The following is a 25,412-nucleotide window of genomic DNA, read 5'->3' as shown; positions in this document are numbered from 1 at the left end:
TCTGAATTAAATGCTCGAGCTCTCTGTGGAAAGTAAACGGCAGCATCATTCACCAGTGTCATGCAACACTCCCCTTTTGAATGTGTGCCTTCATGCCAGGCAGCCAAGCATATGGGTAACTTTATTCAGGCAGATCCCAAGACCTTTTGAGCCATAGTTGTATCGGATCAGAATAGCAGAGCCAGAATGCGCCTGGAAGATAAATGGCAGTGAGGCAGTTGGTCCCAAACCTGGATCCCTGGGAAGGGGGCGGGGAGGAGGAGCAGGAGATTCCGTGGCAGGTCTTTCCAAGTTCCCTGGTGATGCCAAGCAACGGAATATAGAAACCAGGTGGCCATTTCACCTTGAGGAAAGGGGATGAGGACTTGGCATAGGGCATAGGCTGTCACCTGGGGCCCTACTGTCAGATGGTCCCATCCGGATTGTTAATCTTCAAACAGGAATTTGATAAAGACAAATTGTGCCAAAGTCTTTATATTCAATAGCTGGGCAACTTTCAGTTCTCCAAGCGTTACACAGTCAAAATAACAGCATTTGGTGCTTTGTGGGAGGAAACAGAGACCAGGAGGTGGGGGAGGTAGGGTATCTGCTGTATAAATTGTGCAAAGAACCTAGGACTCAGGTTAATCTTCCCTGTCAGATCTTTACTTCTTACCCCCACCCCCACCCCCACCCCGGTGGTGATTAATAGAGGTAAGTGAAAAATTTCAAAGTCTACCTTAGGACAGCAGTAAGAAACCTGTGAAGAGTCTTATCTGTGGAGAAGTAATAGCATCTATACGGTGGTTTAGGAAAGTTCCTCAGTCACACAATGCCAGGTGTATGTGCTCTGAGAACTGTCCTCCCCCAGTGCAGTGAGGCTCCTGATGGGCCCACACAGGGGTGGTTTCTGCTTTCAGATTCCAGGAGAATAAAGACTTCCATTCAGAACACCTCAGGTCATGTAAGTCTCATCACCAGTTCCTCAGAAACTAGAGTCATTGCTTCTACTGTAGGCTGGTTCACCCCTGCTGTCCTGCATAGTTGGAGCATTCTTAGGAGGGGCACCCTTCCATGCAACTGAGCAGAGCAGAAGGTGATAATCACCATAATTGGAAGCTGCTTGGGTGGTAGCAAGAAGTTCCTTCCCTATTCTTCAAAGGACCTCACATTTCCCTAATTGACCACACGGTTTTAGGATCTCATTCAATGAGCATGGGCCTTGGTGAGGGGGCTCATGGAGATGATGACTCACACCTGGCTGACCAGTGGCCCTTGAGTTCACCCACGTAAGAGTACAATATCCTTTCTGATCTGGGATTAATAACTTTTTCAGGGATTTCCCCATGTACCTTCCAAGACATTAGCCAGCAAGATTCAGAACATGGAGATTTTACTGAAAATTATAAAAGTTAGGTCTACTTATTTCATTTGTGTTCCTTTTTTTTTTGTTCTTAAGTAATTTATTTTTAAATTATAAGATTTACAAAGCTTTGATTATTCAAAATAGCATAATGGAAAGTAAACCTAATCGATACACCAAAAGAGTACTTACCTCTTGACATCTGAAAATTTGTCCCCATGACCAAAATGAGGAAGCAGAAGCATTCTTCAGCTCTCTAGATGTTCGTAGAAACTGTACTGTCTACATGTAGGCAAATTGAATTTAAATTTTTAAAAACGTAAAAGAAAAAGAAAGAAACTGTACCTGTTCTCCTCTTAGGTCATTTACCACCACCACCACCCCATCCCGCAGAAAGTACCAGATGAGACATAGAAATGGGCCTACAGTGTGGAGGAAGCCCCACATGGTGTAAGGGTGGTGGTTGCAGTGAGAGGGATTCCAACATTGTAGACTGGGAGCCAAGAGCCACTTTTAAGCTTAGAATCAGAAATGATGCATGAGGACGCCTGAGTGGCTCAGCAGTTGAGCATCTGCCTTTGGCTCAGGGCATGATCCCGGTCCCATGATCAAGTCCCACATTGGGCTCCTTACGAGGAGCCTGCTTCTCCCTCTGCCTGTGTCTCTGCCTCTCTCCGTGTGTCTCTCATGAATAAATAAAATCTTAAAAAAAAAATGATGCATGAATCCACTAGAAGAGAAACCTGATCAAATTTTCCCAGGACTCTAGGCAACTAGATGCAACTAGCTTCTGACCTGGTTGGTGGGAACTCTAGGTACAGTGACAAGTTCTACCTCTTAGTCACAAGTCAAAGTCAAGATAACTATTTCCTCATTTCCTTCCTGTGGAAGAGTACCAAGCCCAACTCCTACTTTTTTTTTTTTTTCCAACTCATACTTTTGATTAAAAAGTCTAATGCAGGGGATCCCTGGGTGGCGCAGTGGTTTAGCGCCTGCCTTTGGCCCAGGGTGCGGTCCTGGAGACCCGGGATCGAATCCCACGTCGGGCTCCCGGTGCATGGAGCCTGCTTCTCCCTCTGCCTATATCTCTGCCTCTCTCTCTCTCTCTCTCTGTGTGACTATCAATAAAAATAAATAAATAATTTTTTTAAAAAGTTAAAAAAAAGTCTAATGCATCATGAATAAATAAATAAAATCTTTTTTAAAAAAAGTCTAATGCATATTTTAAGTCCCACGGAGGGCTCATGACTTCAGAATGAACTCGTGGGTAAACTGATCCTCATCTGGGCTACATGCACCAAGGGAAAGAACATATACCTGCTTTTTACCATAAGCTGAGCAGCTCCTGGTTAAGATGGGAACTGGGGTTTATTTGAGGTGAAAGTGGCTCCAGAGTTAAAACATTTAGCTATCTGTCCACAGAACATCAGAATCAAAGAAATGTTAGCCCTTCCATAACTGGAACTTGCCACTTGGATTTAAATAAATAAATTTAAATAAAGCCACATATTTCCAGCTATTTAAAAAGAGTTTCAACTGAGAACAATAGAAATTGATTGTGGTCGATCATTAACTCAACTTGGAAAGCTTTGGATGAAGGTAATTTTGATAGTTAAGGGATCACCTGTAGCCTACTCCTAAAAACACATTCTTTATTCTTCATTTCCAGTAGATGTAGAATCTTGGGGAAGGGACATCGTCAGTCACTATAGGCTGCTGTGCTTTAGGACAGGATAGAAAGGTTGAGTATATTGACTAACCACCAATTGGAATTAGAGAATTACTTCATGACTTTATCACATTAGCAAAGATGCTCCCAAATATTCATCTTGTGGTGCAAGCTGTTTGTTCACACATATTTGGTGAGCACTGGGCATTGATGCCTTCTGCTTGGGAGGGACTAGTGGAAAATCCACCCAGATCCCTCCCCACCCCTTCTCAGTGGAAACAGCACACAAAGAAACACAGTCTCTGTAGGTGCGTAGGAGCTACAGTGCTTTATGTGAGCCAGGAGCCCCACCAATTATGTTGTTTTTTCCCGTAGTCTGTGTTGGATGCTTTGAGGAAACCATGTGTAGATCATGCCCATACCATGGCAAATGCAATCAGAGGGGTGGGTGGCTCATAACTGCAGATGGCCATAGATTAAAAAGCTCTAGAAATTATACCTCTGAGCATCTTTGCAGACACAAAAGCTATAGGGTCCTAATTTTAGGCTCCTGATGGGGTTCAAAAACATAATTCAGTGCTGGATTCACTGGTGGGCTGTGGACTACAGTTACATCATTCCAGGAGAGCAGTTCAGGGCTCCAGGGCCCAAGATGACGTCATAAGAATGCTCTGAGTGTTTTGAGACAAAGTTCAGAGCAAGTCAGGTACATGGGCAATTTGGTTTAATAATAAAGACAATTTGAGATTAGAGACCAGTGTACTCCCCCAGGCACAAGCAGAACCACTTCACCTGTGGTGATGGAATGCAAAGGTTTTCTCTGCCCCCACCTTATTCATTCTACTTCAGATTAAAAAGCAGGTCAGCTTCTCTCAAGGGACCCATGCACATTGAGGGCAGTGAGCATCCAGGCCCCCTGTTGCCATGATTCAGAGGCCCCTGAATGCCCTCTTTGTCATGCTCCTTGCAGCCAGGCAGGGCTTAAGGGTCCAAGAGGAAAAGCTGAAATTCAAGAGGCCATGGTTTTGTACATTAGGTTTATTTTGGGATAATGATAAAGGCTATGTATCCCAAGGGATGCCAGATAGAGCCAGGCCATGGTTGATCTCTGAAATGGAGCACAGGACAGGTCCAAGGAAGGGCCCTGAGACTGGGCATTCTTCAAGACACTGCGGTTACACATAGTTGAGTCTGAACAGGGGGAGAGGGTGGAAGGAGGAAATCCACAGCATGGGACGGGATACTGAAGTTCCAGAGCCCTGCCAAGGGAACAAGAGGGAACCCTAGAAGGTCATGGAAAGTGGAGAGGACAGCAGGCAGGGCTGTTCTGTGTGACATAGGACAAGGAGAGGATATCAAGAGTAGGGACGTACTTGAGGACACTGTTTGCTTCCTATTGAAGACATTTGAAGTCCTTTACAAAGTTTGAATTGATTCATGTTTGAACAGGTAATACAGGATGGTTAAAAATGAATCCATGACTTTCCAAATGTATTACTCAGACACTAGCTGCTGTATGATCCTTTTTCTGGTATCCTGTCTTCCTCACAGCCTGGAGTAAAGGAAGTTTTACATCACAGCTGACAAGTGATCTTGCTGGTGGGATGAGCTTCAAAGGGCTGTGTGGGCCCTGAAATTTGTAAGAACACAGAAATAACTGTGCAAATTGGTGTTGGCTAATTTGACTGGTTTGATGTTCAAAGGTATGCAAAGTTATAAATTGAGAAATCTTCCACTACATGCTGACCCCGCATACAGTCTTATTACAAATATATCATCTCCTTCTCACACAGAAAGACTTATTTTACACCCTGTCCTGTGCTATGCTTTTTCACTCACCAGTGAGGGAAACCAGTGTGCAGGGTGTCTGTGTCCTTCTTTACTACAGAATGTCCCTTAGTGGGGCACCATAAGATCCCCATCTGCTGGGCATGTAGGTTGTTCCAGTCTTGACTGAATAACCTCATACTTAGCACAGGCTTGTGATGGTGAAGATATCGTTGGTTGAACTGCTGCTGTCCCAAGTACCTTGGACTCTGTGGACATATAGTTGACATTCACACTTTTACGCATGTTCAGTATAAATCCTAGGAAACAGACTTGCTGGGTTGAAGGATATATAAACTCAGTATTTTGATAATTATTATTCAAGCAGCCCTCACAGAGGCTGTGCCAGTTTACTTTCCCAGTGGTAATGCTAATGTATCTATTTCCCTACGCTCACAGCATCAGCATATGATTAAACTTTTGAATCTCTGATGGGCGAAGAGTGGCCTAACTTCCATTTCTCTTGTTAGGGTAAAATTGGAACAACAGATTCCTTTTTTTTTTTTTTTTTAAAGATTTTATTTATTCATGAGAGACAGAGAGACAGAGAGAGAGAGAGGCAGAGACACAGGCAGAGGGAGAAGCAGGCTCCATGCAGGGAGCCTGACATGGGACTCGATCCAGGGTCTCCAGGATCACACCCTAGACCGAAGGTGGCGCTAAACCTCTGGGCCACCGGGGCTGCCCGAACAACAGATTCTTTAAACAAAAATTACTCAATTAAACAAGTGTTTATGGATCCTTTTATAAAAAAGATTCTACTTATTTATTCATGAGAGACACAGAGAGAGAGAGAGAGGCAGAGACATAGGCAGAGGGAGAAGCAGGCTCCATGCAGGAAGCCCGATGCAGGACTTGATTCCGGGACTCCAGGATCACGCACTGGGCCCTGGTCTGAACGGAGGCGTCCAACCATTGAGCCACCCAGGCATCCCTCTTTTTTTTTTTTTTTTTTTTTAAGATTTTATTTCTTTATTCATGAGAAACACAGAGAGAGAGAGGCAGAGAGAGAAGCAGGCTCCATGTAGGGAGCCCAATGTGGGACTCAGTCCCAGGACTTAGGGATCACACCCTGAGCCAAAGGCAGATGCTCAACTGCTGAGCCACCCAGGCATTCCTATGGATCCATTTCTAAGTGCTAGACAGTGTCCTGACATATAGGGCCATGTCAGTGATGGAGGGACTGCTCTCAGTGGGTTAGGACCCACCTCGATAATCCAGGACAAGCTCATCTCAGGATCCTTAACTAAAGATCTACAAAGACCCAATTCCCAGTAAGGTTAGTCATCTTCACAGAAAGCCAGTTAGAACATGGACAGATCTTTCTAGGGCCACTTACTTCACTGTATAGGGGGGTAGGGTAGGATATGCTCATGCCTTAGCATGGAGCAAGGCTGTGCCACCGAACAGCAGCAACCTGTAGCATCATGTACTCAAAGTGAAAGAAAAATAGGGAGGGAGGAAAGAAAGGCCAGTTTTTGTAAAGAATTTCCTGAGTGGGGTGCCTAGGTGGCTCAGCAGTTGAGCATCTGCCTTCGGCTCAGGTCATGATCCCGGGGTCCTGGGATCAAGTCCCACATCGGGCTCCTCAGGTAGCCTGCTTCTCCCTCTGCCTGTCTCTGCCTCTCTCTCAGTGTCTCTCATGAATAAATAAATAAAACCTTTAATGAAAAAAGAATTTCCTGAGTAAGGTAATAAAAAAGGATTTTATCAAACCTTGACAGACTCTAGTCTGTCAAATAAACATTTTTAATATTCTGTATCCTGGAATCCCAGGATTTCCTGAGGGTACTTGCAGGCACCTGAGTCAGGAACCCTGCAACAAAGTCGCTGGATTTGGAACACAGTATTTCTATTGCACACCTGAATTTTCACTCAGTAAGGACCTTATATGGTCACAAAGTAAAAAGCAAGTAACAATGTATGTGTGGTCTTGACCCAGAAAGTTTGCTATGTGGCATTTTATCCTAAGGCAATAAAAACAAACCTGTAGTCCTCAAAGGGGCCAGGGGAAAGACTCACCTACTCAGCAATCAGTGAGGGCACCACAACACAACACTGTGAAGCAAAAGGATTTAAGAGGGGGTGATAGCTCCGTTGACAGAGATGTCCATGAGTTACTGTGGACAAAAAAAAAAAAAAAAAGAGTATAAAGCAGCTGTTAAAAAAAAAAAAAAAGTATTTGCAAGGCAGAAAGCTTTCTTCAAAGCTGTGCAGTAAAACATTCACGGTGACTGTCCCAGGGTGTGACTGTGGACGGGTCAGTGTTCCTCTGCTCCTTTAGTGTCATTCATCAGTGAGCATGTGCTCACTACGTTTGTAATTGTGGGGGAACGTCCTTTCCATGTTTGAAACAACGAAGATCAGGGCACCTGGGTGGCTCAGCGGTTGAGTGTCCGCCTTTGGCTCAGGGCATGATCCTGGGCTCAGGGGTTAATCCTGGAGTCCCGGGATCAAGTCCCACATCGGGCTCTTTGCATAGAGCCTGCTTATCCTCCCTCTTCCTGTGTCTCTGCCTCTCATGAGACACACACGCACACAAAGAGACAGGCAGAGACACAGGAAGAGGGAGGAGAAACAGGCTCCATGCAGGGAGCCCGATGTGGGACTTGATCCCAGGACTCCAGTATCACGCCCTGGGCCAAAGGCGGATGGATGGTCAACCGCTGAGCCACCCAGGCGTCCCAATAAATAAAATCTTTTTTTTTTTAATTTTTATTTATTTATGATAGTCACACACAGAGAGAGAGAGAGAGGCTCAGAGACATAGGCAGAGGGAGAAGCAGGCTCCATGCACCAGGAACCCGATGTGGGACTCGATCCCGGGTCTCCAGGATCAGGCCCTGGGCCAAAGGCAGGCGCCAAACTGCTGCGCCACCCAGGGATCCCCCAATAAATAAAATCTTAAAAAAAAAAAAAAAAAGAAACAACGAAGATCATGCATCTCCTTCCTTTGCTGTTCCTGAGAAGTGGTGAGTGGACACCTGCTCTGATGCTTGCAATGTTAGGGGTTTGGATTTATGTTGAGAAGTGGGGAGGGTTCCACCCCTGGGCTATAGTGAGTGAGCATGACTCCCACTCAGATCTTCCTGTTTTCCTGGGTATCACTCCTGAGAAGGGAGGGGGTGGGGGAGGGTCGCCATCCTCCATGCAGGACCTGAGGCAATATTCAGTATTATTATTACTATTATTATTTTAAGATGCTGTTTATTTATTCATGAGAGACACAGAGACACAAGCAGAGGGAGAAGCAGGATCCATGCAGGGAGCCTGATGTGGGACTCGATTCTGGGTCTCCAGGATCACGCCCTGGGCTGATGGTGACGTTAAACCGCTGAGCCCCCGGGCTGCCCTAGACCCCACCCCCACCTCTTGATGGTGAAGGAGAATTTGTGGTCATGTCTTGCAACCCACAGCACAAGTCACATGTTGCCCAGCTTTTATCACCCTCCATGGGGTCTTGTGGGCATTGATCCCAAATTGAACAGCTCCGGGTCTGGGTTGGGCCTGGCAATAGTTCTGCAGGGTGGTTGTAGCCTGCACACAAATGTGAATGTAGGTGGTTTCCAGTGGTTTGGAAGACAATCCAGGAATTGTCAGTGGGCGCTCTTTGAGGGCCTCCGGCATCACAAATTATGGCTGACAGGATGATATTCTGTGAAAATCTGGATGTTGAGACTCAGCTGAATGATGATTCAGCTCTTCTAACCCTCTGTGAGTTGATACAAAATACATATTGGGCTCTGCTCCCTGGTCCCAGGTCAGAGCTCCTGAAATCCTTGTACATTCCTAAGTGATAAGAACACTAGGAGTGGGATGCCTGGGTGTCTCAGTGGTTGAGTGTCTCCCTCTGGCTCAGGTTGTGATCCTGGGGTCTGGGGATCGAGTTCCACATCTGGCTCCCCTCAAGGAGCCTGCTTCTCCCTCTGCCTCTGTCTCTGCCTCTCTCTGTGTCTCTCATGAATAAATAAATAAAATCTTAAAAAAAAAAAAAAAAGAACACGAGGAGCATCTTTGATTCTAATGAGGTGACTCTGTGTGGGTCCCCGGGTGGCTTGGCTGGTCACCAGAAAGACCAAGTAATGATTAGAAGCTTGGAATTTTTGGCTCTGTCCCTGTCCTCCAGAGAGGGAAGAGGGGCTGGAAATGGAGCTAATGATCAATCACGCCTTTGTCATGAAGCCTCTGTAAAATCCCAAAAGTCGAGTGTTCAGAGAGTTTCCAGGCTGGCAAACAGAATACCTGGAGGATGATGCGCCCCAATTCCATGAAGGCAGATAGCCTGTGCTTAGAATTCCCCTGGGCCTCACCCTGTGTATCTCTTCATCTGGCTGCTTACCTGTATCCTTTATTACAGCTTTTTTTTTTTTTTCTTAAGAGATTTTATTTGAGAGAGTGAGTGAGCACAAGTTAGGGTCCAAGGGAAAGGGAGAAGCAGACTCCCTGCTGAGTAGGGAGCTCAATATGGGGCTGGATCCCAGGACACCAGGATCAAGGCCATGAGTCGAAGGCAGATGCTTCACTGACTGAACCCCCAGGTGCCCCTTTCACAGCCTTTAATAATCTGGTAAATGGGGCAGCCCAGTGGCCCAGCGGTTTAACGCCACCTTCAGCCCAGGGCGTGATCCTGGAGATCCAGGATCGAGTCCCACGTCAGGCTCCCTGCATGGAGCCTGCTTCTCCCTCTGCCTGTGTCTCTGCCTCTCTCTCTCTCTCTGTATCTCATGAATAAATATATAAAATCTTTTTTTAAAAAAGCTAAAATTATAAAAAAAAAATAATCTGGTAATGTGTTTCCCTGACTTCTGTGAGCTACTCTGGCAAATTAATGAAATCTGAGGAGGGGGTCGTGAGAGCCCCTGGAAACCCCTGATTTGTTGACAGACATTGTTGGTGATCTGAGGACCAACTATTTGGAACTGGCATCTGAAGTGGGGGGCTGACTGCCAAAACTGAGTCCTTTACCTATGGGATCTGACACTGTCTCCCAATAAATAGTGTCAGAACTGAGTTCAGGGGGATCCCTGGGTGGCTCAGTGGTTTGGCACTTGCCTTTGGCCCAGGGCACGATCCTGGAGACCCAGGATTGAGTGCCACGTTGGGCTCCCAGCATGGAGCCTGCTTCTCCCTCCTCCTGTGTCTCTGCCTCTCTCTCTCCTTCTGTGTTTTTCATAAATAAATAAATAAATCTTAAAAACAAAAACAAAAACAAAAAAAAACCAGAACTGAGTTCAGTTGTAGTACACCCAGCTGGTGTCACAGAGAATTGCTTGAGGTTAAAATCCCCACGCATTTGGGGACCAGAGGCAGAAGACATACTCAGGGGTAAGGTTCACATAGGAAGGAAGAACTGGGTTTTTCTACTCAGGATAACTGAGCAGATTTTCTTATTCACCCTTCTTCTGAAGTTAGAGCTCAGGATACCTTCAATGCATTTCTCACTTATGTTTTTTCATATATGCATAAACATGATATATGGTAAAGTCTGTTGAAACAAATCTAGATGTGTTCTTTCAATTTGAGGTGACAAGAAAGCCTTGAGTCATTATTTGATTGGCTTTCTACAATTCATTATCAACAGGAATGAGCCAGCATTAGTCTACTCACCCCACCCCATGGTTCACCAATGTGAAAACCCTACAGCCCTCTGTCCACTGCTGGCTCCCCAGCCCCATGCTGTGTCAACCAGGCTTGGAGGTATCAATCCTAACCTTAAGTTGCCCTAGCCTTAGCTGGGAAAAAAAAAAATCTTGTGAAATGGTCACAAGAGAAGACACAGAGAGACTCAGTTAAAAACCAAGTTTAGGGATCCCTGGGTGGCGCAGTGGTTTGGCGCCTGCCTTTGGCCCAGGGCGCGATCCTGGAGACCCGGGATCGAATCCCACATCGGGCTCCCGGTGCATGGAGCCTGCTTCTCCCTCTGCCTGTGTCTCTGCCTCTCTCTCTCTCTCTCTGTGTGTGACTATCATAAATAAATAAAAATTAAAAAAAAAAAAACCGAGTTTATTGGGACACCTGGGTAGCTTAGCAGTTGAGCATCTGCTTTCGGCTCAGGGCGTGATCTTGGGATTCAGGATCGAGTCCCACATTGGGCTCCTTGCAGGGAGCCTGCTTCTCCGTCTGCCTGTGTCTCTTGCCTCTCTGTCTCTCATGAATAAATAAATAAAATCTTTAAAAAACAGACCAACCCCCCCCCACACACACACAAAGTTTATTATGTCCCCCAGTCTTAGACACAGGAAATAAGGCAGGAGGGACAGCAAGCTTTCCATCAAGGTCTTTATTGTGGTTTTCTCAGGGAAGGCTAGGCTAGGCAGTGTAAACAGCTCGGAGAGGGTAGTCTGAACAATTTGGGTGGGCTCTGGGCTACAGGAGTGGTCCTCAGTTGCCTGGCACCTGGCCATGGATGATTAGGCAGAAGAATACTGCCTCCTGGGATTGGAGCCAGATGGAGGAGCTCTGGCTCTGGGGCGGGTAGTCTTCTAGAGGGCATGCTCCTGTGGGCCTTTCGTCATCTCTAAAGTCAGCGAGTCTCTCCCCAGCCAGAAAGGCTTTTTAAGATGTGAAAACATCATAATGCACAGAAAATAGGTTTTGTAAGTTATCACTTATGTGCATATGTTTATGTATCCAGTGGAATAGTACACAGCCATGAAAACAAACCAACTGCAGCGCAGCACAACGTGGATGAATCTTACAGGCACAGCATGGAGGGAAAGACACCACAAAAGATACCACCTCCGCAGAGGGCCCGCCGCCTGGAGTCTCAACACCTGGGACACCTGGGCAGGTGGGCGGCTCTCGGGAGGCACCTGCAACCGTTTACACTTAGTTAAAGTCAGTGTCGCTGGCCGCGGCCTGTGTCCGCAGGGGCAGAGGGTCATCCTGCCACAGTCCCCGCGGGGACCGAACCGACTCCCAACAGACGAACCAGGCCCGGCCCGCGCGTTTTAGCGTCTTCCCGGTTCTAGCTTTGTAGGCTTGTTTCTTCATGACCAACTCTCAGTCCTTATACGCAGGAATAATGCACAAGGATTCCGGTTTTCTGGCACTCGACGCCACTCTGCATCCACACCGCCAACCGCAATCTTGTCCTTTGTGCAGGACTCCCACACCTTCCTCCCGGGCTTTTGCCACCACCAACATGGCGCCACACGCCACCCCCAAGATGGCCGCGGCGCGTGGCCTCCAGCCCAAGGGGGTGGGACCTGGGAGGCGCCAGCCAATGGGGAGGCCGCGCGGGCCGCAGCCAACGGGGAGGCAGCGCGGGCCGGTTGCCCCGAGCAGCTGAGGGAATGCTGAGTTCCCGCCATGTCGGACTTGCGGACGCAGGATGCCGCGTCGGGCTCCAGTTCGGGAAGCCGCAGGAGGACGTGGGCCGAGCTGCTGGGTAAGAGGGCGCTGGGGCCGGGCCCTGAGATCCCGCGCCGCCCCAGCCTCCGCCGCCGGGCGCCAGGCCCCTGGTCCCGCGGTCTCGGGCTCTCCCCCGCTGCGGGGCCCGGCAGGGCGCAGCGGACGCCGGGGGCGGTAGGAGAGGTGGGCACGTGAGAGTGGAGCCCAGGCGTCCAGGAGCGACACCCAGGGACGACAGCTGGGCCCCCGGGATTCCTGGCGTTCGTGCGGCGCTGCTCGCTGACCCAGAGCGCACTTGGGTGTCCCCAGCTTCCCCCCACGTGCCCTTTCCTGCCCCGGACCCCCACGGGCCAGTGTGCTCTGTCCCGTTGACAGTGCCTCCGTCTCTCCTTAGCTGGACCCTGGGGACCTGCAGGTCCGTCGTTCCATGAGCTGCGCCTCAGGTGGGGGTGGGGTGGGGCTTTCCGGGTTCACGCGTCCCCTGGTGCATGACCTCGGGGCGGGAACGTGGCCGCGTCCCTGCACAGGGCTCCTCAGGGCTGCTGTCCTATTGTGAACTGCTTTCCCCCCAGCGGGACGGGTCGAGAGGCAGCTGCGCGGCCCCGGGAGGGGGCACAGGCTGCAGGACTCGGCCGTGCACCTCCTGAGACGCCACCTGAACCTGGACGACCTTCTGCTTGAGGTAAGAGGGCACCGGTTTGGCCTCTGAAAGCAGATTTCAGTTGGGGGTTTTGCCCCCCCCCTGCCACAGCGTCATCTTCGTGGAGACGCCTGAGAAAAGCCTCAGGAGTATCTGGTAGGAGCATCCGTTAAATGTTGGCAGGGCAGGGCAGGAAAGAGATGGGGAGCATTTATTTCTCTTTGGAGAGATCAGTAAGTTCAGAGTGAATTTAGTTTTTCTCAAAAAAACTTTGGTAGCTTTCACTTTAAAAATGTCTACCTCAAAATATTTGAGAATAGTGCAGTGAGCAAGTGTTCTATACACAGATTGTTTCTATGCTCACACAGCTTGAGTTTTACAAAGAGAGTTCTTTGTGTTTGGTTTCCAGGTAGAAGGTCCAGCATGTAAAACACTGTGTCTCAATCAGTTGGGTGATCCCGAGGCCTCTGCTAATCTTTCTAGTTCATTCATAGGTAAGAGCTCATTTTCCCTAATAAATGGAGTTATGGAGGAGCCTTATGTAAGGTGACCTTGATTTGCTTTTATTTTATTTTACTTTTTTATTTTTATTAATTTACATTTTTTTAAAAGATTTTATTTATTTTATTACACAGAGAGGAGAGAGAGAGAGAGAGAGAGAGAGAGGCAGAGACACAGGCAGAGGGAGAAGCAGGCTCCATGCAGGAAGCCTGACGTGGGACTTGATCCCGGGACTCCAGGATCTCGCCCTGGGCTGAAGGTGGCGCTAAACCGCTGGGCCACCCGGGCTGCCCAATTTTACTTTTTTCAAAGGTTTTACTTATTTATTCATGAGAGGCACAGAGAGAGAGAGAGAGAGAGAGGCAGAGACACAGGCAGAGGGAGAAGCAGGCTCCAGGCAGGGAGCCCGATGTGGGACTCGATCCTGGGTCTCCAGGATCACACCCCGGGCTGCAGGCGGCGCTAAACCGCTGCGCCACCTGGGCTGCCCCTGAAGTATTTATTTATTTATTTATTTATTTATTTATTTATTTAGTCAGTCAGTCAGTCAGTCAGTCAGTCACAGAGAGAGAGAGAGAGAGAGAGGCAGAGACACAGGCAGAGGGAGAAGCAGGCTCCATGCACCGGGAGCCCGATGTGGGATTTGATCCCGGGTCTCCAGGATCGCGCCCTGGGCCAAAAGCAGGCGCCAAACCGCTGCGCCACCCAGGGATCCCTGAAGTTGTTATTTAAAAACAGTGTTTGACTCAAACAATATTTGACTCAACGTAGGACTGAGAAGCAGGAGGAACCAAAGTGTCCCTTGGAAAAACATGGGACATAACAAGTACCTCATTGACAGAAGGATATTTCTAGGTTTAAGAATATTTCAGGATATTTCATTGTGAGGATATGAGATTGGGGAAGTTTTTTGGGGATAACAAAAAAATAAGTTACTTTCTGGCCATTCACATTTTTATTATGAAATGACTATCATTTCAGAAACATATCAACTAAATCATTAATTTGTTTTTTTTTTTTTTAAATTTTTTTTTAATTTTTATTTATTTATGATAGTCACAGAGAGAGAGAGGCAGAGACATAGGCAGAGGGAGAAGCAGGCTCCATGCACCGGGAGCCCAACGTGGGATTCGATCCCGGGTCTCCAGGATTGCGCCCTGGACCAAAGGCAGGCGCCAAACCGCTGCGCCACCCAGGGATCCCCGTTAAAGGTGTTTTCTTTGGGTAGTAGAATTACTGGATCATATAATAATTCTGGTTTTAATTTTTTTAAAGATTTTATTTATTTATTTATTTATTAAATATTTTATTTATTCATGAGAGACACACAGAGAGGGAGAGGCAGAGGCACAGGCAGAGGGAGAAGCAGGCTCCATGAAGGGAACTTGATGTGGGGCTCGATCCCAGGACCCCGGGATTACGCCCTGAGCTGAAGGCAGACGCTCCACCATGGAGCCACCCAGGCACCCGTAATTTTTGAGAAACTTCCATACTGTTTTCCACAGTGGCTGCATCAGTTTTCATTCCCACCAACATCACACAAGGGTTCTTTTTTTCCACATCCTTGCCAACAGTTTGCTTTGTATGTTTTTGAGACTAGCCATTGTGAAAGCTGTGAGGTGACATCTCCTTGTGCTTTGAATAGCACTTCACTGATGATGAATGAATGGTGTTGAGCATATTTACCTATGTCGGCCATCTGGATGTCTTCTTAAGGAAAATGTCTATTCTGTCTTTAAGGCTCTGCTTTACGAGATCAAGCCTCGAGACTGGGTGTCCCAGTGGCCGTGCTGTCCAGCCAGACAGTTGCCTCCAGCATCATGCAGATCTGTAGTTCTAATGGTGAACCCACCCACAGGGTTCTGCTGAACGCAGAGCAAAGGGTAAGACACGGTGATTAACTAACTGTGCTTACTCATTACTTTAAGCTATTTGGGAAAATAGGACATTTCTATAATGTTGTTTCAGGTATTTGCTTTTTTTTTTTTTTTAAAGATTTAATCTCTCTTTTCAGAAGAAACTGTCTTCTGTGTTGGAGGTGGCTCAGTATTTATTAGCACATAGTATGTTCTCTCGTTTCTCCTTCTGTCAAGAACTACGGGAAGTACAGGTAAATTTGACATTGTAATTCTGACTCTAGAGGTTTCTCAAGCCGTGTTCTGTTGATTTGAAAAGACAGTAGGGTCCCGATGTGTTCTTAAGAATTTTTTTTTTTTTTAAGATTTTATTCATTCATGAGAGACACAGAGAGAGAGGCAGAGACACAGGCAGAGGGAGATCTTAGGGATTCTTAAGCATCTCATTAATCACAGAGTCGGGGGGGAAAAAGCATTTAGCAAATGCCTCTATGGGTGGTAAAGAAGTACCTTTAATTACCATATTTGCCAATATTCACCCATCATTAGTAGTATTTGTTAGAATGTACCACAGAAACATGTTCTTCTCTTCTTCTTTTTTTTTTTTTTTTTTTTTTTTAAGATTTTGTTTATTTATTCATGAGAGACACAGAGAGAGAGAGGCAGAGACACAGGCAGAGGGAGAAGCAGGCTCCATGCAGGGAGCCCGAAGTGGGACTCGATCTTGGGTCTCCAGGATCACACCCTGGGCTGCAGGCGGCGCTAAACCTCTGCGCCACCAAGGCTGCCCACGTTCTTTCTTCTTATGTATAATTATGAATAATTTTCCATGGTAGTACTCTAGAAAATTATAATATGAAAAATTATTTTTATTCTTCTATGAAGCATTTTGAATTCAGTAGGTTTATAGATATTTGAATAGTTGAAAGAACTTAAGGTCCACAGGTGTCCAGGCAAGAGCAGGGGGTCGGAGGGTCCTACAAGAGGCTTTTTAAGAGTACTGGCAGGCGCATGGCATGTGAAGGAAGAGTGCCATATTGGGTGAAGAACAGGACAAAGTAGGCATTGGGGCATAGAGCTGACTTGAGCAAGATGTCCTGGGGGCAAGGGTGTCCGAGCTTCCAAAGGGAGGACCTCGCTGGGGTAGGAGAATAAGAGAGACACAAACATGGTTACAATGCTCCTGTGCTGAGTCCAAGAGTCTGAACTTGTTCTGGAAACTGCCAAAAGCCACCACGGAGTTCCAGAGAAGAGATTGACATGTCCAGTTTACATTTTGGAATCTCATTTCGGCCACAGTGGAGAAAGTCCTAGAAGCAGGTTAACTTAGAGCCTGGGCAGGATGCTGGCAGGTGGAGAGATGAAAGATGCTAATGAGTGTCTGAAGACTTGGTGAGTTTTTAGTCAAAGCGATCGAGTATGTGTCTTAGGTTGTGCTTGTTACTCACTTAATTTTTTTTTTAAAGATTTTATTTATCTATTTATTCATGAGAGACAGAGAGAGAGACAGACAGACAGACAGGCAGAGGGAGAAGCAGGCTCCATGCAGGGAGCCCGACGTGGGATTTGATCCCGGGACTCCAGGATCACGCCCTGAGCCAATGGCAGGCACTAAACCACTGAGCCACCCAGGGATCCCCCTACTCCACTTAATTTTTAATAGTGTACAGGCTACACATTTTGTAGGAAAATGTGTGCATGAAGGACTCATAGTACTATTTTTTTCTTCAGAATTTTTTGTTGCTTGAAGCTGTGTGGCATCTTCACGTACAAAACATTGTGAGCCTCCAGGAGCTGTTGGAAAGGTAGTGTATCGTTGAGAATTTAACATTACCTTAGTAATATATGACTTCTTTTTCGTAATCTAGTGTATTATGACTTATTTATATATCAAAGCCAAAAATAACTGAGAGATTATCTTCCTTCTTTTTCTTTTTTTTTTTTTAAAGATTTATTTATTTATTCATGAAAGACACAGAGAGAGAGGCAGAGACACAGGCAGAGGGAGAAGCAGGCTCCTCACAGGGAGCCCGATGTGGGACTCGATCCCAGATCCCAGGATCATGACCTGAGCTAAAGACAGGCGCCCAACTGCTGAGCTACCCAGGCATCCCCCCCTTTTTTTTTTTTTTTAAGATTTTTCTTTTCTTTTCTTTTTTCTTTTCTTTTCTTTTCTTTTCTTTTCTTTTCTTTTCTTTTCTTTTCTTTTCTTTTCTTTTTTCTTTCTTCCCCTTCCTCTTCCCCTTCCCCTTCCTTTTCTTTTCTCTTTTTTTCTTTTCTTTTCTTTTCTTTTCTTTTCTTTTCTTTTCTTTTCTTTTCTTTTTTCTTTTCTTCTTTTCTTTTCTTTTCTTTTCTTTTCTTTTCTTTCTTTTCTTTTCTTTTCTTTCTTCCCCTTCCCCTTCCTTTTCTTTTTTCTTTTCTTTTCTTTTCTTTTCTTTTCTTTTCTTTTCTTTTCTTCTTTCTTCTTTCTTCTTTCTTCTTCTTTGTTCTTTCTTCTTCCTCCCTCCTTCCCTCCCTCCCTCCCTCCCTCCCTCCCTCCCTCCTCCTTTCCTTTCCTTTCCTTTCCTTTCCTTTCCTTTCCTTTCCTTTCCTTTCCTTTCCTTTCCTTTCCCTTTCTCTTTCTCTTTCTCTTTCTTTCTTTCTTTCTTTCTTTCTTTCTTTCTTTCTTTCTCTCTCTCTCTCTCTCTCTCTCTCTCTCCCTTCTCTCCCTCCCTTCCTTCCTTCCTTCCTTCCTTCCTTCCTTCCTTCCTTCCTTCCTTCCTTCCTTCCTTCCTTCCTTCCTTTTTAAAGATTTTTAAGATTTTTATTTATGAGAGACAGACAGAGAGAGAGAGGCAGAGACATAGGCAGAGAGAGAAGGAGGCTCCATGCAGGGAGCCCGATGTGGGACTTGATTCCGGGACTCCAGGATCACACCCTGAGCCGAAGGCAGATGCTCAACCGCTGAGCCACCCAGACATCCCTCTTACTTCATTATTTGAAGAGAACATTATTATGATCCAAGTCTTTGTCATGCACAAACTTGAAATATTTTCTTTGTATAAGATATTATGGGATAAATTTTTTTTTTTTAAAGATTTTATTTTTAAGTAATCTCTACACCCAGTTGGGACTTGAACTCACAGTCCTGAGATCAAGAGTCATATGCTGGCTCATACTACCTGAGCCAGCCACGTGCCCCTATGATAAAATATTTTTAAAAATTAGGCACCTGGGTGGTTTAGTCGATTAAGTGTCTAACTTCGGGTTGGGTCATGGTCTGAGGGTCTTAAGATTGAGCCCCAGGTCAGGCTCCTCTGCTCAGCAGAGAGTCTGCTTCTCTCTCTCTTTGCCTCGCCCTCCGCTTGTGCTATTTCTGTCTCTCTCTCAATCAATAAAATTAAAAAAAAATAATTAGGGATGCCTGAGTGGCTCAGCGGTTGAGCACCTGCCTTTGGCTCGGGGTGTGATCCCGGATTCCCAGGTTTGAATCCCATATCAGGCTCCTTGCTTGGAGCCTGCTTCTCCCTCTGCCTGTGTCTCTGCCTCTCTCTCTCTGTGTTTCTCATGAATAAATAAATAAAATCTTAAAAACAAAATTAAGAAAAAAAATTTAGAAAAGGGGCACCTGCCTGGCTCAGTTGGAAGAGCATGAACTCTTGATTTCAGGGTTGTGAGTTCAAGCCCAATGTTGGGTATAGAGTTTACAAAAAAAAAACAAAAATAAAAATAAACTTTCTAGAAAAAAAATTTTTTTTTTAAGATTTTATTTATTTATTCATGAGAGACAGAGAGAGGCAGAGACACAGGCAGAGGGAGAAGCAGGCTCCATGCAGGGAGCCCGAAGTGGGACTCGATCCTGGGACTCCAGGATCACACCCTGGGTCAAAGGCAGGTGCTAAACTGCTGAGCCACCCACGGATCCCCGAAAAAGGTTTTCTTAAAAGATTTTATTTGAGAGAGCATGAGCAGTGGGGAGAGGCAGTGGGAGAGGAACTCTGTTCCAGGACTGTGGGTTCATGACCTGAGCGAAACGCAGATGCTCACCTTCTGAGTCACCCAGGTGTCCTGAAACTGCTGCTATTTTGTTATTTTACTCTTACTGAACTTCCCCCCCCACCCCCCTTGAGTAGTAGTTAGCTACTCCAAATAAGCTTTTTGATGATGATTATTTTTAATGTCAGTAGTGGTCTCCCTGACACCGCTCATGTGTCAGCAGGCCCTGTTGTGACTTCTGGGAATGGCTCAGATGGCTGCCAGCTGGTTCTCAGTGCTCAGGCTTTCTAGTGAAATGAACGTGGAAGAAAAGGGCCTGATAGATGATGGAGTGATGGTGAGCAGTGTGCTTTGTCCCTAGTCATGCTGACACACAGGCCATAGTGGCGTGGCTCTTCAGGGACCTGTGCCTTCTGTGTGAGCAGATGGAAGTGTCCACGCAGGACACAGACATCGCCCAGGCTATGCTTTCTGGTAAGTTCACACCAGGGACAGGTTCACGGGCAAAGTGTAGATCTGTGGGAATACTTTTTGCTGTGACAGTCTGAGAAACAGGACAGCCCCACATCACTCATGTGGGAACTTGGAACAAAACCAGCCCAATCTGGACCTGGTGCCTGTATCAGCTTGCGCTTGAACAATGTGCACGCTTTAATAAAGTCAGTCTGTTGACCCACTGTGTTTGGGGCCTATAGCTGGCATGTTTAAAATATGCAGACTATGACCTGCTGAATTGGGAGGCACAAGCTACCCACATGGGGTTGGCAGGTAGCTTCTGCAGCATCTGAGCTCCCACTCTGGGGAAGTGAAAACCTCTAGAGCCATGTTGATTGGATGTGCAGCTTCAGTCCACTCGGGGAAAGGAAATCAAGTCATAGGAATTTGTTACTTTCAGATCCCAGAAAAGGGGGTAAAATGAGCAGGAAGGCTCACAAGCAAGTGGGAGATAGACAGCAAGCACCTGTTCCTTAGAAGGTGGTCGCGCCTGAGGTCACGGACCTTTTGTGAGCTCAAGCTCTAAGTGGTTATTTTAAAAGGTGCCCAGGAGAAGGAAAGTATTACCTGGCAAGTGTGCCGAGCTCACGGCTTGATCTAAACGTCAGATTCAGGGAGAGGGCAGAAGCGCCATGCCATCTTGGGCAGCAGCTCAGAGTGACTATCCTTTTGTCCCACTTGCGTTTTTCTGGGTGCCTCCCTTAGAGTGGGCCTTGTCGCTGGCTCTTCTCTGAGCCAGCAGATTCTTGCCATTGCCAGTAATACCTCAAGAATGAAATCTACAGGGATCCCTGGGTGGCGCAGCGGTTTAGTGCCTGCCTTTGGCCCAGGGCGCGATCCTGGAGACCCAGGATCGAATCCCACATCGGGCTCCCGGTGCATGGAGCCTGCTTCTCCCTCTGCCTATGTCTCTGCCTCTTTCTCTCTCTCTCTCACTGTGTGCCTATCATAAATAAATAAAATAAAAAATAAAAAAAAATTAAAAAAAAAATGAAATCTACAAATAAAATATTAGATGAGAAGTGGAATGTTCATTACAGTTAGCTTATGAATCTTTTCACTTATTTTTTATCTTTTTAATGAATTTTTTTACGTTGCAAAAGATGTGTTCCTTTTTCCTACAACTTTCTTGGTGATGAATATGAGTTCCTTACGGTTCCTGAATCCTGTAGTATGGGCTCAGATAGTTTCCTGCCTTGTTCCCCAGAATATGTTTCTGGGTCCTTGTACAACAGCCCTTACATTGTTTAGGAGATTGGCTGGAGAGACAATCCGTGTGAGGACCTTAGATGCTCCTTTTGTTTTTTTTGTAGATTTTATTTATTTATTCATGAGAGACATAGAGGCAGAGACACAGGCAGAGGGAGAAGTAGGCTCCATGCAGGGAGCCCGACGTGGACTTGATCCCGGGTCTCCAGGATCCCGCCCTGGGCTGAAGGTGGCGCTAAACCAGTGAGCCACCGGGGCTGCCCTAGATGCTTCTTTTTGTTTATTTTATCTTTATTTATTTTTTTAAGATTTTATTTATTCATGATAGACAGAGAGAGAGAGGCAGAGACACAGGCAGAGGTAGAAGCAGGCTCCATGCTGGGAGCCTGATGCGGGACTCAATCCCGGGACTCCAGGATCCCGCCCTGGGCCAAAGGCAGGTGCCAAACCACTTGCTCCTTTTTGTTTAAAGTAATCTCTAGGGCAACCCTGGTGGCTCAGCGGTTTAGCGCCACCTTCAGCCCAGGGCCTGATCCTGGAGGCCCAGGATCGAGACCCATGTTGGGCTCCCTGCATGGAGCCTGCTTCTTCCTCTGCCTGTGTCTCTGCCTCTCTCTCTGCATCTCTCTGTGTCTCTCATGAATAAATAAATAAAATCTTTAAAATAAATAAAAATAATCTCTATATCCACCATGGGGATTAGACTTTTTTTTTTTTTTTTAAGATTTCATTTATTTATTTGACAGCACAAGGAGGGGGAGTGGAAGAGGGAGAAGCAGACTCCCCACTGAGCAGGGAGCCCAATGGGGACTCGATCCCAGGACCCTGGGATCATGACCTGAGCTGAAGGCAGATGGTTTACCCAGGCACCGTGGGGTTCAGACTTAACTCCAAGATCAAGAGTCACATGTTTCCAACAGTGGCAGCTAGGTGCCCCAGATACTACTTTGTTTTAAGAGAAAAATCCTTCCCATAAACTTGATTGATTATAAGTATTTCCCTTTCACATAGAGTGGCAAGAAGCCGAGTGTGGTCCAGGCAGGGTTTGGGTTGGTTCGCTTTGTGTGTGGGATGTGGAGTGGGATGGGCTGATATGGGTCCTCACCCTTCCAGTTGTTGGGAAGCAGGTAGTCAGCATGATCCACAACTGTTTGGAGACCACAGTGCATCTGAATAATTGGGTTTTGTGGTTTTCAGATTTTGTGCAATTGTTTGTTTTGAGAGGATTTCAGAAAAGCTCAGATCCAAGAAGAAACATGGAGCCTGAACGGATGGCGCAGGTATGAGGAAAAGTAAATGAAGAGTCTGGAATTGGCTCATTACAGAAGTGGAAGTTCCTGGACCATTGGCCCCACATTTCAGTCTATAAGGTTTGATAGGAAATTTGTTCTGTTACTTTCCTGGGGTGCTTCATGAGTACTGTCATTCCCCGCGTCTGGCGGGCGTGAGGAAGTGGAACAAAGCAGAAGCATCCCCTGCCGTGTTCTAGTTTGCATGGTTCTTAAGGGTGAAGGCGTTTACCACAGCCCAGAATCTGAGGGAAGAGAGAAGAGAGCTTTTTAGCAGCAGAACTTCTGCACCAACCCCGTGAACCCTGCAGGGGCTGTGGGAGGCCAGCACTGTGTGGTCAGGGCCCTGGGCCATGCTGAGAGAGGTCCTGGGGATCGCAGTGGATTCTTCCAGAAAGTCTGCCTTTTCACTGGCAGAGTCTCCCTAGTTCGGGGTACCGTGTGGAGGCACTTTCTCATTTTCCCGTGGGGTGACCGCTGGTTTGCTTGGGTGATGCACGGAGGTGAGTGACAGTGACTCTTGTGTTCTATTTTGACAGCTCGCCATTGCGGTGCTTCGGAGGATGCTGATCTGTGAGTCATGTGCTGTATTCTCCAGACTGGGCAAGAGCTAGTTTGCTTATTAGGGATTCTCAGGGTTTCCTGCCTTTCCACTTCAAGTATTCACCTGAACTTAGCCTCTACTGCTTCTCCTGGGTTTTAGTTCTTGGTGGCTATGCATTTAATCTCCAGAGCTGTAAATGATAACCAGTTTAACGGTGAATTAGGGAAGTGGTTTACTGTCTCTGTGTTTCCATTGCTTTAAAAGGCTTGAGTCTTTGGTACCTTTAGGATGCTTGGAGGACTTGTACCTTTGGGGCGCTTAGAAGGGCTACAAGGTCTGTTATTTGGAAATCATTACCTGATTTGTCTGGTGATACTTGGTCAGGGATCATTTTTGATGGACTTTGATGCTGAGCTGATGTGTTTTCTCTTCCCACCATCTGTCCTCAGTTGCTCTCGAGGCTTTGGCCACTGGCCTGCAGGATGAATCCCCAGTGTACAAGGCGGTGAAGTGCTGGTATGTCCTGGGGGCAGGCCTGCTAGTCATGTTTATGGGGTGGTGCCTACTGTCTTAAAGGTCCTATGTATTTGAAACACTCCTGAAGTATCAGTGGCTGATTCCTGAACATACGTTCTGCCATAGTGACGACATCCTGTGAGAATGATTGCTGGAAAGCCCTAGAAGCCCTGTGGTCTGCCTGTTCCCTCTGAAGATGAGGCAGGAGGCAGGCCTCCTTTCTGTGTGAATCCTCTCTCACCTCGGGGTCTGCACTTCTGGTCTGAGCCCAGATTCCTACGGGTTGTGATGTGCCCCTTGTTCTACCCATGGCTCCCTGGAAGCGACCTTGTCCCTGTGTGGGCTCTCTCCTCGTGCCTGCCCCCCATGCCCTCTCTCCCCACTGAGTCTTCTGTGCCCCCCAAGGTCGGCACTTATACTCACTATGTTAGCTTTCTCTCTCTGTGGCTCTTGGAGGTACATGCTGGGACTGGTCGTTGGGGTATTGGGTTTGCTTCACAGTGATGTGGGATGAGACTGGCCGGGGAAACCGGGGAAGTTTTCTAGCATCCTCAGGCCTTGCAAACGTGGCTTTGCTCCTGTCAGTACTCTAGTGATCCTAGACATACTGTCCAATTCTGTACTTCACTGCAACTGTTGATGCAATACTGCTTTGTTTCCTAAATTTTCTGTGTTTTTGTAACTCGCCTGACTGCATTGCTCGAGCTTATGTCCTGAGAGTCAGATCATGACTAGATATGTTTTTTCCTTTTTAAGTTTCCTTTTTTAAGGTATTCCTGGGTGGCGCAGCGGTTTGGCGCCTGCCTTTGGCCCAGGGCGCGATCCTGGCGACCCGGGATCGAATCCCACGTCGGGCTCCCGGTGCATGGAGCCTGCTTCTCCCTCTGCCTATGTCTCTGCCTCTCTCTCTCTCTCTGTGTGACTATCATAAATAAAAATAAATAAATAAATAAAAATGATTTATCTATTTGAGAGAGTGAGTGAGCACGGTGGGGACGGGCAGAGGAAGAGGGAGAGAGTTCCAAGCAGAGTTTCCACTGAGCACGGAGCCCAACGCAGGGCTGCATCTCATGACCTGGGCCAAAACTAGTCACACACCTAGCTGACTGTGCCACCCTAGAGCCCCTCTTTTTAAGTTGCTTATTTGTCAGTATTTACAATAAAACCAGACTGGTCTGGGTGGCTGCCCTCCTGGCACATGGGGGTTTTCATCCTGGTTCTGTCCCCAAGGAGGGCCAGCAGCACTCCTCCTGCCTGGTGTCTCCTCATGGCTCATGTGACTGGGCTATTCTTCTCCCTGGGGTTTTCTTCCTGAGGAATGGGTTGAACTGTTGGTGACTCTGACTCTGGCACACAGAAGTGCCCTCGGCACCCCACTGTCAAGAAGCCCTGACACCCTGTGTCCCTCCTGACCCATCAGTGATGACCTGCCCATTGTCCTTCCTTATCGTGTCACGGGATGTCACTGACATCTGAGTGCCTCTGTGTGCCAGGTGCTTTGTGCAAGCATGGGTGTTGCCCTGCTGCCACTGATACCCATTTCACAGATGGGGAGACTGAGGCTTTGTGAGGTTTAGAGGTTGCTGTGGACTGGCCCAGCCTTCCCTTTCCGGCTTCTCTAATCCATGGGCAACTCCTTTCTTTCTTTCTTTTTTTTTTTTTTTTTGGCAACTCCGTTCTTATTGGTCTTGAAGTCTGTGGCATGTTGGGCAAGCCTGTGCATCCCTTTAGCTGAGAGTTAGGGGCCTTGAGGTCTGTACCGCCTTGCTGGACAGTAGTCTTTGAGGAGTTGTTGATGGTGTGTGTGTGTGTGTGACACTGTCAGTGCTGCTGGGATCCTGGAGGGCCTCTCTCCCTGAGCACCTCTCAATGCTGTGTTTGCAGGTTTGGCATGTTTTGTGGACACACGTTTGGCAGAATGATGTCAACAGATTGTCCAAAGAGATTCTTCAGTCATACTCTGACTCAGGTGCTAACCCATAAGCCTGTGCTGAAAGGTGGGTTCTGGGGACCCTCATGGGAGCGTGGGCCCCAGACACAGCTGAGATCATCGAGGACCCACTACCATCAGATACCCTTCCATTTGAAAGTACACATTCTCATAAAGAACACTCAGAATTAAAGAAGTATGGGAAGGAGAACTGTTAGCCATATCTTCATTAAAATAGGAATATATTTAACGTGTGACCTTTCTTG

At 47.0% G+C, this 25,412-nt stretch overlaps 1 protein-coding gene across 16 annotated transcripts in view; it reads left to right on the top strand.

Annotated features, from left to right (window-relative positions):
• Positions 1–12,071: 12,071 nt before the first annotated feature.
• Positions 12,072–25,412, top strand: part of FANCA (FA complementation group A) — a 61,970-nt gene continuing 48,629 nt past the window's right edge. For 15 of the 16 annotated variants that reach the window (XR_012027874.1, XR_012027876.1, XR_012027875.1 and 12 more), the window contains exons 1-11: positions 12,072–12,228; positions 12,764–12,873; positions 13,241–13,325; positions 15,073–15,215; positions 15,347–15,442; positions 16,920–16,993; positions 19,525–19,637; positions 22,065–22,147; positions 22,696–22,729; positions 23,150–23,216; positions 25,101–25,213. Coding sequence is in view for 10 of the 16 variants with exons in the window: in XM_072819624.1 (XP_072675725.1) it covers positions 12,150–12,228; positions 12,764–12,873; positions 13,241–13,325; positions 15,073–15,215; positions 15,347–15,442; positions 16,920–16,993; positions 19,525–19,637; positions 22,065–22,147; positions 22,696–22,729; positions 23,150–23,216; positions 25,101–25,213 (997 nt within the window). In the remaining 6 variants the exon portion in view is untranslated. Of the gene's footprint in view, positions 12,229–12,763; positions 12,874–13,240; positions 13,326–15,072; positions 15,216–15,346; positions 15,443–16,919; positions 16,994–19,524; positions 19,638–22,064; positions 22,148–22,695; positions 22,730–23,149; positions 23,217–23,342; positions 24,135–25,100; positions 25,214–25,412 lie in introns of those variants that run through there. The other variant, XM_072819633.1, reaches the window with a different exon arrangement.

This window comes from Canis lupus, chromosome 3 (genome assembly GCF_048164855.1).
Source record: "Canis lupus baileyi chromosome 3, mCanLup2.hap1, whole genome shotgun sequence".
NCBI lineage: Eukaryota > Metazoa > Chordata > Mammalia > Carnivora > Canidae > Canis > Canis lupus.
This window is presented reverse-complemented; position numbering and strand designations above follow the sequence as displayed.